Source organism: Ochotona princeps, chromosome 26 (assembly GCF_030435755.1).
Source record: "Ochotona princeps isolate mOchPri1 chromosome 26, mOchPri1.hap1, whole genome shotgun sequence".
NCBI classification, from domain to species: Eukaryota; Metazoa; Chordata; class Mammalia; order Lagomorpha; family Ochotonidae; genus Ochotona; species Ochotona princeps.
Genome location: NC_080857.1, coordinates 24,274,485 through 24,287,003, shown reverse-complemented (window position 1 = coordinate 24,287,003; position 12,519 = coordinate 24,274,485). Strand labels below are relative to the sequence as shown.

At 37.5% G+C, this 12,519-nt stretch overlaps 1 protein-coding gene across 4 annotated transcripts in view; it reads left to right on the top strand.

Annotated features, from left to right (window-relative positions):
• The window catches only part of GPHN (gephyrin), a 352,857-nt gene that overhangs the window by 270,204 nt on the left and 70,134 nt on the right, over nucleotides 1-12,519 (top strand). For all 4 annotated transcript variants that reach the window (XM_004584467.3, XM_058655546.1, XM_058655544.1 and 1 more), the window contains one exon: nucleotides 1,005-1,097. In XM_004584467.3, the coding sequence (XP_004584524.1) occupies nucleotides 1,005-1,097 (93 nt within the window). The remainder of the gene's footprint in view (nucleotides 1-1,004; nucleotides 1,098-12,519) is intronic.

Sequence of the window (12,519 nt, the reverse complement as noted above, 5' to 3'; positions counted from 1 at the left end):
CATGTAAGAGGGCTTATACGGGATTTGTCCTTTTATGACTAGCTTATTTCACTTAGCATGATTTCTTCAAAGTTCAACCATGTTGTAGCAAGGGTCAGAATTTCTTTTTTAATTGTGGGTAATACTTCTTTATGCATATGCCACATTTTACTTGCTGATTCATCTGTAAGTAGGCTCTTGAGTTGCTTACACAAAACTATTAATGATGCCACTGTAGACATGGATATACAAGTATCTCTTTCAGACCAAAACCAGGAGGTCAGGAATCTTAGTCTAGGTCTCCCTCATGAGAGCTGGGACCCAAGTGTTTGAGTCTTACCTGCAGCCACCCAGGATATATATTAGCAGGAAACTGGAATTAAAAGCAGAATTAGAACTCCAACCTAGGCTCTCCATGTGGGATGGAGGCGTCCCAGGCAACCTCTCAATCACCACTCCATCTTTTTCTACTGATGCATACGTGTATGTCTTAATATTGTAAAATTATACACAGTGGATGTGATTTGCATGTGTTTTTCAGATGCATATCCTAAGAATTTTCCTATGTCCACAAATATTCTTCATAAGCTATGCTTTAAACATGTTTATTATTATAGAAATACACCATTTATTTAAATACCCATGTTTTTTATCTTTTGATTTCTTTCCATTTATTACTAATGTATGCAACTCAAATAAATATGTGTGTAAACACTTACCTACTTCTTTATGTTGTATTTTGGAAGCCAAATTAATGGATCAATGGATATGAAGGTGTTTAAGATTTGACTTTCCTTTTAAAGAAAAATCATATTTGGGTTGTTAAAGAATTGATGACTTTGAAACAGCTCTTATTGAGATAATTTCTACAGGAATTACCATGAATTGACTGAATATAATCTTTTATGATAGGTACCAGAATGCATCTCTTCTTTCTGTCTCCTGCTCCATGTCATTTCTAGCTTGTTTATACTTACCTGCTAACCCAAAGCTCTCAATATCCACATTTTCTTTCTTTCTTTCAGATGGAATGGGGCGAGTCCTTGCTCAAGATGTATATGCAAAAGACAACCTTCCCCCCTTCCCCGCTTCAGTAAAAGATGGCTATGCAGTCCGAGGTAAATATTTTGGTTTTCTTTACTCACAATACATCTTTTTTAATTTTTGAGTTAGTCCAGGTAACCAATGGCAATTACTTCCATTTCCCCCATGGTTGTCAGAACAACTTTTTTTGTATAACCTATATGTATGTATTCCTGGTACAACATTTAAACTTTTCTGTGAAATTGACATCTGGAGAGTTAAGTTTGAAATCTTCCAGACCAAAAATGTCTGCTATCCAGCGTGTGTGGGACCTGAATAAATAAAGAGTGTACAGTATTTTTATTTGATTCTTGTATGTTACATAGAAATTCTTGCTTCCAAATGAATGTAGAGAGATCAAAGGAAAACACTGCTATTCCTTCAGTATGTACACATGCCAGACAGCAAAGACTGTCTTGGTCTGGAAGTTTTCAGAATGTTTCTTGAAATCGGCTATGTGATCTCAGAAGTAAGAGCATATTTCCAACAGAGAAAAAGCAAGGTGTTCCATTCTGCTTTAAAAGCAAGCATCGGGGCTTGGCAGCGTGGCCTAGTGGCTAAGGTCCTCGCCTTGATCCCATATGGCCGCTGGTTCTAATCCCGGCAGCTCTACTTCCTCTCTATCTCTCCTCCTCTCAGTATTTCTGACTTTGTAATAAAAATAAAATAAATCTTAAAAAAAAAAAAGCAAGCATCACTAAAATGCTTCTTGAAAAGGAAGCAACAGGCAAACTTCTAATCCTCTCTGAAAGATGCCTTATTTCAGAGTGCTTGAGCCACAGATGGTATCAGCAGAGTTGCCTGAGAGTGTAGGAAGATTCAAAGCAAATACTGAATGGCATTTGCCTGCCTAAAATCCAGGCTGACAACCCAAAATGAAAATGTAACAGAATTGCATAGAAATCCTTTTTTTTTTTCAATTTTCCATGTGCAACATGTTTTGAAATGTGTACTCAAACGTGGAATATTTCTGTCGAGCTACTTAACACATGCATTACCTCACATGTCCTTATCAGATTTTGTAGTAACAACATTTAAAATCTTCCTTTAATGATTATCAAAATCTAATACATTGTTTTTTGTTACTAACTAAAGACTGATATCAAAGAATTATTTTTAAAATGCTGCCAGCTCGTGCTCGCTTCGGCAGCACATATACTAAAATGTTTCCAGCTTGACTTTTTACAAAGGCCATGTCCTTTTGCATTGTCAATTATGGAGTTTTTGTACTTTACCTAGGAAGATCTATTAATTATAATTTCCCTTTTCTTATAGTTAACTACTTTCATTAATCTTTTCAACATTCATTAACTATCTCGGCAGTGTCTTTTTCTGTTGGAGGCCGTGCAGCAAATGGTTAACATTATATATGGGCTTCAGAGAAAGAATGTTCTGAATTCTAGGATGAGTTCCATCTATATATCTTTGAACAAATCTCTTAAAGTTTTCAGCTTCTGTTTTCTCGTCTGTGCAATGGCTGATTTTATGGTGTTTAACTATCAAACAGACCACATTAAGGACCATAGAAAGCAAAGTACCTGGCACACACAAAAACACTCTGTAATTTTTTAATCTTTAATAATTTTTGATATCACCATTATTGTTACAAGCATGTTTTCTTAGATCATCTCTGAAAAAGGATCACATTTATCTGAACTGTTACTCAAATGTTCTAAGTACATGAAATGATTAAGAGATTGACCTTAGGTTTTGCTTTCCACTGGGGTCTTCTACCTTAGGAAGTGAATTTTAGACATGTCTCATTCAGCTTGATCTGACAAGATTTAGCAAAACCAAAAATAAATAACTATTCATCAGTGATTCCTTTGCTTTTTCTTCTGAACTGATTCATTCTGCAGTATTTATTATAATGAATCTTATCCATAAAGAAAATCATTTTATTCACCTGACTGGCCTATTGGGTCTTATTTCTTATCTCCATCTAAAATGTTAGTTCTGTTTTGATCTTACAGTTTGTAACCATATAGGATTACTATGAAATGACTAAGAATTTTTACTTCCAGAGTAGAACAAAAAACATCAGCAGATGAAATAACGAAGATTTTTTAGTCTGTTTTTTATATTCTTTATATGTACAGTGGGGGAAAACAGGAAGATAATTAATGCAGGATTACTCTCAAAGAACATGTTGTTCTGTGATTTTACATGAGGTAGCAACAGTTCAACAAAGTATTGCCCTTAGCTCTTCTTTTTACCAAGGACTGCGTGACACATAAAAGAATCTTTATGCTGTCATAGACACAAAGAAGTTTTAAGTGAAATTACCGTTTAGTACTTTACCGTTTTATTTTGGACAGGTGTTTTTATTTTATTCGCAAATACATTCATACAATCTAAAATGACATCTCACAGTATAAGCTGCCCAAGAGATTGTCTACTGTGCATCCAGTTCACATTCTTTTCTTCCTAGGAAGTGTTGCTAGTTCTCTAATAAACACATAACATATGTTTTTTGGCTTCCAATTTTTTTATTATTAATTACATTGCATTATGAGACACAGTTTTATAGGTACTTGGATTCCCCCACCCCTCCCCAAACCCTCCCCCGATGGTAGATTCCTCCACCTTGTTGCATTACCACAGTTCAAGTTCAGTTGAGATTCTTTCATTGCAAGCATATACCAAGAATAGAGTCCAGCATCTTATTGTCCAGATAAGTTCAACGGCTTGTTGGGAAGACCATCTCTGGTCTAAAAGCAGAGCTGGCAGAATATCATCACAATTAATTAAAAGCCCCAACATAACATCAGCAACAATTTATAACATTATGGAGTTAATTGACATAGTATTGAGTAACCAATACGTTAAAAAAAAATGCAAGTTCTGAACCACATCCTGTGACTACTTCATTGACATTTCAATTTTAGTTTGTATACAGCTGGGTTCTATACACCTTAAAATGGCTATAGATTACTATTCAGCTGTCTTATGTCTATTTTCATTTTAGTATTTAGCATTTTATAGCATTGAAGCATAATTTTGCTGAACCTGGCTTTTTTTCGGGTAGTCTAGACTGGCTTATAACTCTAACAAGACGTATGCCAACAGTTTAGGTGCAGAACAGTTTTAGGAGGGGTGTGCAGAGAAATCTTCAATACCCTAGTCAGGAATAACTAATCTTTGTGTCCCACCTAATAAGGTAGAAGTGCATCCATGCTGACTGTTTCCTGTCTGATTCTAAGCTTTCCTTGTTGTTCTCTGTCTATTCTAGATTGTTTGTTTGTTTGTTTGTTTGTTTTGAGGGGTTTCCAGAGTGATCCTGATGGTCATTGCCAGAGAGGGTGGGGACCCAAATTTGGAACCTGGCAAGGACCAGAGAAAGCTCCCTCCCTAGTCCCAAAGGAAGTTTACTGTTCTTCTGTTTCTGTGGACTGCTCAGGGCTCTGACTGTTGTTCTGATGCCCTTGGATCCTGCGAGGAAGGATTTTGGACTTCTTCCATCCCATGTGGTAGATCCAAGCAGGAGTGGATGATCTCAGAGTTCTTGGCCTCTGAAGGCACTCCCAATTCCCCGTGGTCTCCTTGGCAGTTGGGATGTAGTCCCTGGTGCTCGTACTGATAGTCCTTGGAGAGGATCCGGGAGTCTTCAGGGTTGGGATACGAGCCTCCTCCTGTCCCTTTGCTCTGCTCTGGGTTCCCCCCTGCTCCGTGCATATGACCTCCTGATAAGAGATTGTCAGGATCGCTCTTGATTCCCCCTATATGTCTGTGTGGTTTAACTGTTGTCTAATGCTGATTTGAGTCTGTTGTCTATGAGTTACCAGTTATGATCCTGGTAGGAGACATAACATATATTAATAATCATTTTGGATATGGTTAAATCTCACAGTAGGAAAAAAGACAAATAGATATATTCATGTATCAATGGGTAGACCAGTAGATAGATAGCAATTTCAGTGTCATCAGAGACTGGTTTTATAATTATGCAGAATTTCTCAGTTTACACTACCTCATCTTTGTAGTTCAGGATGAAAAACTCCATCACATTTCTTTTTGTATATTAACTAATCAAAGAGATGTTTATTTCTCCTAGGGTAAAAGCATTCTTTAGTCTCTTCAGTACTATTATTCCACCCACGGGCAGTGTTTTGGTAAAGAATATCCTTGATACAGTTTGTCGTGCCATGCTGCACCTCCTCTCCACCCTGCCTTCCTTTGCTTGGTTCCTTTCTCCCCACTCCCTTTACTTTCCCTCTTTTCTTCTCCTCTGCCTTTGCCTTAGGCCTTCCAGTAATAACCAGTGGCACTCGTGATCATTGCTAACGCTCTAGGTGTAAAGAGGTTGCTAACTTGCTCTGGATCACTAAGCATTAGCCAGTATCCTTCAGAAACATGTGTGATAAAACTCCAAACCAGTTGGAGGAGCACTTGCTTTAAGGTATGTGGTTTGAAAAATTCAGACAGTGGCTAAGAAATTAACAAAAATACCTTTAATAAAATGAGGTAAAATGTAAAGCAGGCAGATATCATGTGATGATATGTGAATAATATAAAGACCTATAACCTAATAATCTTGGAACTACTTCAAGAAGGAAGGAATTTGAAAAATGAAAATAGACAAAAGAAGATGAAAGTGTCATTGACAACTGAAATGCACTATTCTTAGCCCTCATGTTTTTGAGCTGTTTTTTTCTTCATAGTAATTTAATCATGCTCTTGATGCAGCCACTCTAGGCTATATAGTGCCAGAGTTTGTAAGGTTTTAATAAAAACAGAAATATCTTAGAGTCCCAAATCCAGCTTGGTTTTAAAAATTCAGTTTGAGTGGCAGGTATCATGTCATAAAAGACCCAGGCTTCTGCCTTTGACAGCAGCATCCCATGTAGGCACCAGTTCAGGTCCTGGCTGTTCAACTTTCCATCCAGGTCCTTGTGTGTGGACTGGGAAAGCAGCAGAGGATGGCCCAGAGCCTTGGAAATCTGCACCCGCATGGGAAACCTAACAGAAGCCTCTGGCTCCTGGCTTTGGATCATCTCAGCTCTGGCCACTGCAGCCATTAGGGGAATGAAACAGCATACATATGGAAAATCTCTTTGTCTCTCCTCTCTGTAACTCTGCCTTTCAAATATAAATAAAATCTTTTAAAAAATTGATTTTGGTTAATTCTAAAATGCTTGAAACACTTTATGTAAGGAAAGAATTTCTTTTCTAATACTAATACATGGACAATTTTCTTCTGAAAGATGACAATAAAAATGCAAAATGACTTTTCATCCATCTATTCCCATGAGAAAAGACAACAGATTTAAAATTCCAGTCTGCCTAACTTATTTTATCAATATACTTATTGCAAGTAATCTTTTTTTTTCAGCTTTGGCACCTTGTCTTTTGAACTCTCCACCCTAACCTTTACTGTAACTGAATTGGAATGTATACCTGTGCCCTTCTTCACTGAGTCTTAGTATAGCTCCCTAAGCAGAGTGAACAAATTATTAATCCTCCTTCAGTGATATTTCCTAGGATCTCTGAAACATGCTATCTAATGGGCCTCAATTTATTCAGCCTTTACATGACGATAGTCTCTTTATTATTGAAAATGAATTAATAGCTAAATAGCCATTCAGAGGCTTAAAGAGAAATAGCAGAAGACTGGAAAATGAAAATGAAGGATAATTCTTTGGGAAATGTCTTGGAGACAAAAATTTTCCACATGTTACTACAGTGAATAGCTATCTGGTAATATCAATTTTATATAAAATAATTTAAGATCGTCTGATATTCTACCAGCTCTAACTTCGGACCAGAAATGGTCTCCCCAAGAAACTGTTCAACCCATCTGGACAATAAGTAGCTGGACTCTATGCTTGGTATATGTTTGCAAGGAAAGAATCTTGATTGAATTTGAACTGTAATACTGCATCAAGGTGGAGGAATCCACCAGGGGGGAGGGTTTGGGGAGGGGGAGGGGTGGGGGGATTCCCAGAGCCTATGAAACTGTCACATAATGCAAAATAATTAATAAAAAAAAACAGATCGTCAAACAAACAGATAAGACTAGAAATGATGCCTTAACATTAAAAATGGGAAGAACGAAGAGAAGCTCCAAGGTCTAATATGAAGTAGTATGAAATGCTTGTGTAACATACCTGTTCATTTTGCTTTTGCTACTTCCTTCAAATTAAATTTTATAATTGCAACGCAGAAAAGAAAATTAACAGGCATGTGAAAATTAAGAGGAAAAAAATGTTAATCTTAGCAAAATTTTTGGAATCAATCCTTTTATGTCTAATGGCAGTAGTTTATTTATTTTCCCAAGCCGTTGGTTCATGTGCCAATATACCTCTACTTCTAATCTCTTGGCTTAATGCTCATGAAATTCATCTTGGGACTAGCAGCTTGATTTATTTATTTACTTATTTGAAAGAGTTACAGTGAGAGGGAGAGACATAGAAAACAGAGGTCTTCTTTCCTGCTTCCATCTTGATCAGAAATAGAGCAGCTGGGACTCAAACCAGTACCCACATGGGATGCCAGCATCGCAAGTAGTGTCTTTACGTGCTGTGCCACAGTGCCAGACCCCTGAAATCCTACTTTTTTATGATTTATTTGTTTTTATTGGAAAGGCAAATTTATAGAGAGAAGAGACAGAAAGAAAGACCTTCCTTCCACTGGTTCACTCCCCAACTGGCCACAATAGCCAGAGCTGAGCCTGTCCAGAGCCAAGAGCCTCCTCCACGTATCCCATGTTAGGTTGCAGATTCCCAAGGCTTTGGACCATCCTGCACTGCTTTCCCAGGCCACAATCAGGGAGCTGGAAGGGAAATAGAGCAGGCAGGGTACGAACCAGTGCACATATAGGATCCCAGTACATGCAAGGTGAAGATTTTAGCCACTAGGCTATCATCCAGGCCCTGAAATCCTGCTTTTTAAAGTTATTTTTAGGTGGCAACACCATGAAGTGTTGTTTAAACCTCCACCTGAAGCACCAGCATCCCATATTGGCATCAATTTGAGCCCTAGCTGCTCCACTTCTGATCCAGCTCTAGGAAAGCAGTGGAGATGGCCAAGTGCTTGAGCCCAGCACCCATATGGAAGACCTAAAAGAAGCTCCTGGCTTCAGACCAGCCCAGTTCCAGCCATTGCAGATATTTGGGGAGTGAACCAACTGATGGAAGATCTCTCTCTCTCTCTGTCTCTCTCTTTCTGTCTCTCTGTTTTTCTTATCTCTCTGTAACCTTGTCTTTCAAAAACATATATTTCTTTTTAAAAAGTTTAAAATAAGTTTCAGCCAATTATATAGATGATAATTATTTTTCTGTCTCCATAAGTAATAAGCTTCATGATAATAAAAACTAGGACTGCTGTGGTTCACTAATTTTTTTATAAATTCAGTTTTTCATTTTCCTTTTCTTTTAAGGTTCATTTATTTGTTTGAAATTCAGAATTACAAATAGAGGGAGAGGAAGAGAGAGAGAGAGAGAGAGAAGGCTTTCATCCCCTTGTTCACTCCCCTGGTGACTTTGGCAATGACCAGGCCTGGGCCAAGTCAAAGCCAGGAGCCAGAAGCTTCTTCCCACTCCATCACATAGCTGACAGAGGCCCCGGCACCTTGCCATCCTCTGCTGCTTCTCCCCAGCCGTTACCATGGAGCTGGATCAGTAGGTGAAGCATGAACCAACACATATATGGAATGTCAGGATTGCAGACAGTGGCTTTGCCCACTATGCTGTGATGCTGGCACCTGTTGATCCATTTTTTTTCTTAATCTGAATACATCTACATTGGTTTTGATCTTGTGGTGCTCTGCTCCTCAAAAAGGTTGTTTCATGAATTCTAGCAGCATTGTGAGCTTGTTTAGAAATGCAAAATCTCTGGCCCTATTCCTTACTCCTGAATCAAAGATACATATTTTGACCAGCTCCTCGATAATGTGTATGCAGTTGAAGACTAAGCAATGTTGTTATGATGGCAATTACAGAAATGATTCCCCCATTGGAACTAAGAGTCTTCCATATTGTTGGTTGATTTAGCCTTCCTTACACAGCAATATGGAGACATACTCAACAGGTGGAAAGATTCCGTGTAAGGTTGAGAATGTAGCACAAGTAAGCCTGTGCTCAGATAAAAAAAGAACCTCGTTTCTTAGAATCACCTGAGAACTATCAGGGTCCAGCTGTGACATTGTTGCTCTATTCTCTCACAATACAATATAACTACCATTGACATATCATTACATTGTAATAAGTGTCTTCATCTGCTGGGGGATATGCAAAGGTTATGTGAAGATGCTTTGCAATTTTGTATAAGGGGTTTGTGTGACCATCAGGATCCTGGAGCCACTTCCCTTGGCAAGCATTGAGGGATGATTATATAGCAAATACAAAATGTTGTGCTGGGAAATAGTATTTAATTTGTTCACCATACAGTCATCTTTCTAAACTGATTCTTAAGAGTCACATCCTTCATTTATTGAATATTTTTAATGGTTCATGTATTGAACATCTATTTAATATCTATTATCCAGCAAATAGTAGAGATTTCCTTGAGACAAGAAAATAAGTGATAAAACTTGGAAACCATAAATAAAGTTGTTTGGGGCCACTCTGAGAAAACAACAGTAAAGCTAGTTCCTCTTGAGGGAAGGGACATCAGCTATGACTTTAAAGAGAAAGTAAGCAGTGTCTTGAAAGCTAAAACGTCTTTTATCAGAATGCAAGAATAAAGGATGGACACTGCAAATGGCAGAATTAGTAACAGAGCTGAAATAGGAGTCATCTTTCTACTCTAGGGTAACTAGATAAAGTCTAGGCAAGACATGAGCAACAGCTTTTGAAATAATATTCTCTTTGCACATAAAAATGAAACATTTCTACTTCCTGTTTCCCCACCACTCACCCTCTTTCACACATGTGCGCAGACACACACTGTTTCATAATTCTTTTTATTATTTATATAAGATGAATAAATTTCTTGTATTTCACAATACAGATTTAGGAGAATAGTAATACTTTCAACTCCACCCTCTCACCTGCCCGTATTCCCATGTGTACTCCCCTTCCTTTATTTTATAGAAAACTTTTGCAATGATATACTTTTTTTCACTTCACAACCACAGGCCTAACTCTGTCAGGTAAAAAAATTCAACAAATAGTAAGCAGAAAAAGATACAAGTGCTCCTCAGTAGTGTAGACAAACTGTATTTGCTTAAGATTTTTGTCCTGAAAAAAAAAAAAAAAAAGACTTTTGTCCTGAATGGATGTTGTATTTAATCAAATGCTTTCTCTGCATCTGTTGAGGTAATCATTGCCTTTTTTTTAATTTGTTAATGTGATATATCAAACTTACTGATTTGTGTGTGTTGACCAATCCCTGTGTGCCAGGGGTAAATAAATACCACCTGTCCAGATGAACAATCTTCCTAATGTATTCTTGGATTCAATTAGCTAGTATTTTGTTGAGGATTTTTGTGTCTATGGGGGATGTTGATATACCATAGCTCTAATTCTTCATTATATATTTTTCTAGGTTTTTGTAATGCTGGAAAAATCCTCTGCCTTTGAATTGTTTTGAATATTTTGAGGAGAATTAAACTGGTTCTTCTTTAAAAGTCTGGTAGAATTCAGCAGTGAAGCCATCCTGCCCTGAGCTTCTGTTTGTGAGGAAAGTCTTTATTACAGATTCAGTCTCCAACTTGATGATTGGTTTATTTAGGTTTTCTGTGTCTTCAAGATTCAGTATTGGTAGATTATGTGTATCCAGAAGCCTACCCATGACTTCTGTATTTTCCAATTTGTTGGCACTTAGCTGTTTGTAGTAATTTTTGATAATTTTTTGTGTATCTGTCGTGTCTGTTAGTTTTTTCTGCTCTGATTTTATATATCTAGGTCTTACCCCTCTCTTTTTTTTTTAATTTGTTTGGTGAAAGGCTATCAATTCATTTCACTAATCTTTGGTGTAATTTTTGTTGTCAATTTTATTTCTCCTCTACTTCTTTCCTTCTGCTGATTTTGGATTTGGATTGTTGTTTGTCTACATCTTTGAGATGCATTATTAGATCATTTGAGTTTCTTAGTTGTTAACTTTCAGCTTCATTCTGTAGCTAGAACAAGAAAATGCCTGTTGTGATTTCAGTTTTTTCAGATGTGTTGAGACTTGCTTCATGACCTGGTACATGGTCTAGCTTAGAGAAAATGCTATCCACTGATGAACACAATGTCCACTCTGCTGCTGTGGAATCCAATGTTCTGTAGATATTAGTTAGGTCCATTTGGTCCATAGCAGAGATTAGCTCTGTTGGTTTTTTGTTGATTTTTTTGTCTAGTTGGCCTGTCCATTGATGAAAGTGGGATGTTGACATCCACATTATTATTGCTATGATAAAGTCCATGTCTCCCTTAGATCCGTTACTGTTTGTTTTAAATAGCCAAGCTCCCTGGCATTGGATGTGTAAACTTTTACTATGATCACCTCTTCCTGATGAATTGATCATTTTTGCAATACATAATGCCCTTCTTGGTCTCTTTTGACAAAATTAAAAACTCTTTTTTGTGTGTTAAACTTGTTTTGCCTGATGTTAGTATGCTACTCCTGCTCTTTTTTGCTTTCTGATAGCTTGGAATATCTTTTTCCATCCTTTTACTTTTGGTCTCTGTGTATCTTTGTTGGCGGGGTGTGCACACAAGTATACTTATTCAGCTCTTACTCATCCTTCAAACTGAAATCAGAAAAACTGTTTTGCTAGTGTGGTTTTCCTGGCCCTCCTGTGTGCCTTAGGTAGCATATATATACTCTCAGAAAACAATGTTCCTTCCCTTTAGTGCAGTTTTTGAGTTGAATTTATTATATGTACTCATTAATGTGATTTATTTTATCAATATGTCTTCCTCATTACTTAAGTGACACCATGAAAGAAATACATTAAATGCATTATACCTCTCAAGTCAGTGGTATATATGGATCTATATGAATATATAATACATATAAATATAGATAAACATTTAAACAACAATTTCATGGAACAGTGCCCATCATAACCATACTTATGAATATATTTTATATCCTTTTTCATTAAATAATTCTTTATCAATTGGTTTTATAGCGCATTCCAATTTATGATACAGAGCTCACAAGCTCTGCAGCATCTTAGCACTGCATGACAATAGAACAGTGTCAAAGTTTACTCTATTCAGACCTCAGCTTCTAGTGTTACACTGGGGAGTTTAAAGACACTGAGTAAAAATTTACCTACTGGGCGCAGAGGAGTAGCCTAGTGGCTAAAGTCTTCACCTGGCACACACCAAGATCCCATATGGGCACCAGATCTAATCCCGGCAGCCCCACTTCCCATCCAGTCCCTGCTTGTAGCCTGGGAAAGCAGTCAAGGATGGCCCCAGGCCTTGGGACCCTGCACCCGTGTGGGAGACCTGGCTTCTCCTGGCTTTGGATTGGCTCAGCTCTGGCCATTGCGGTCACTTGGGGAATGAATCAATGGATGGA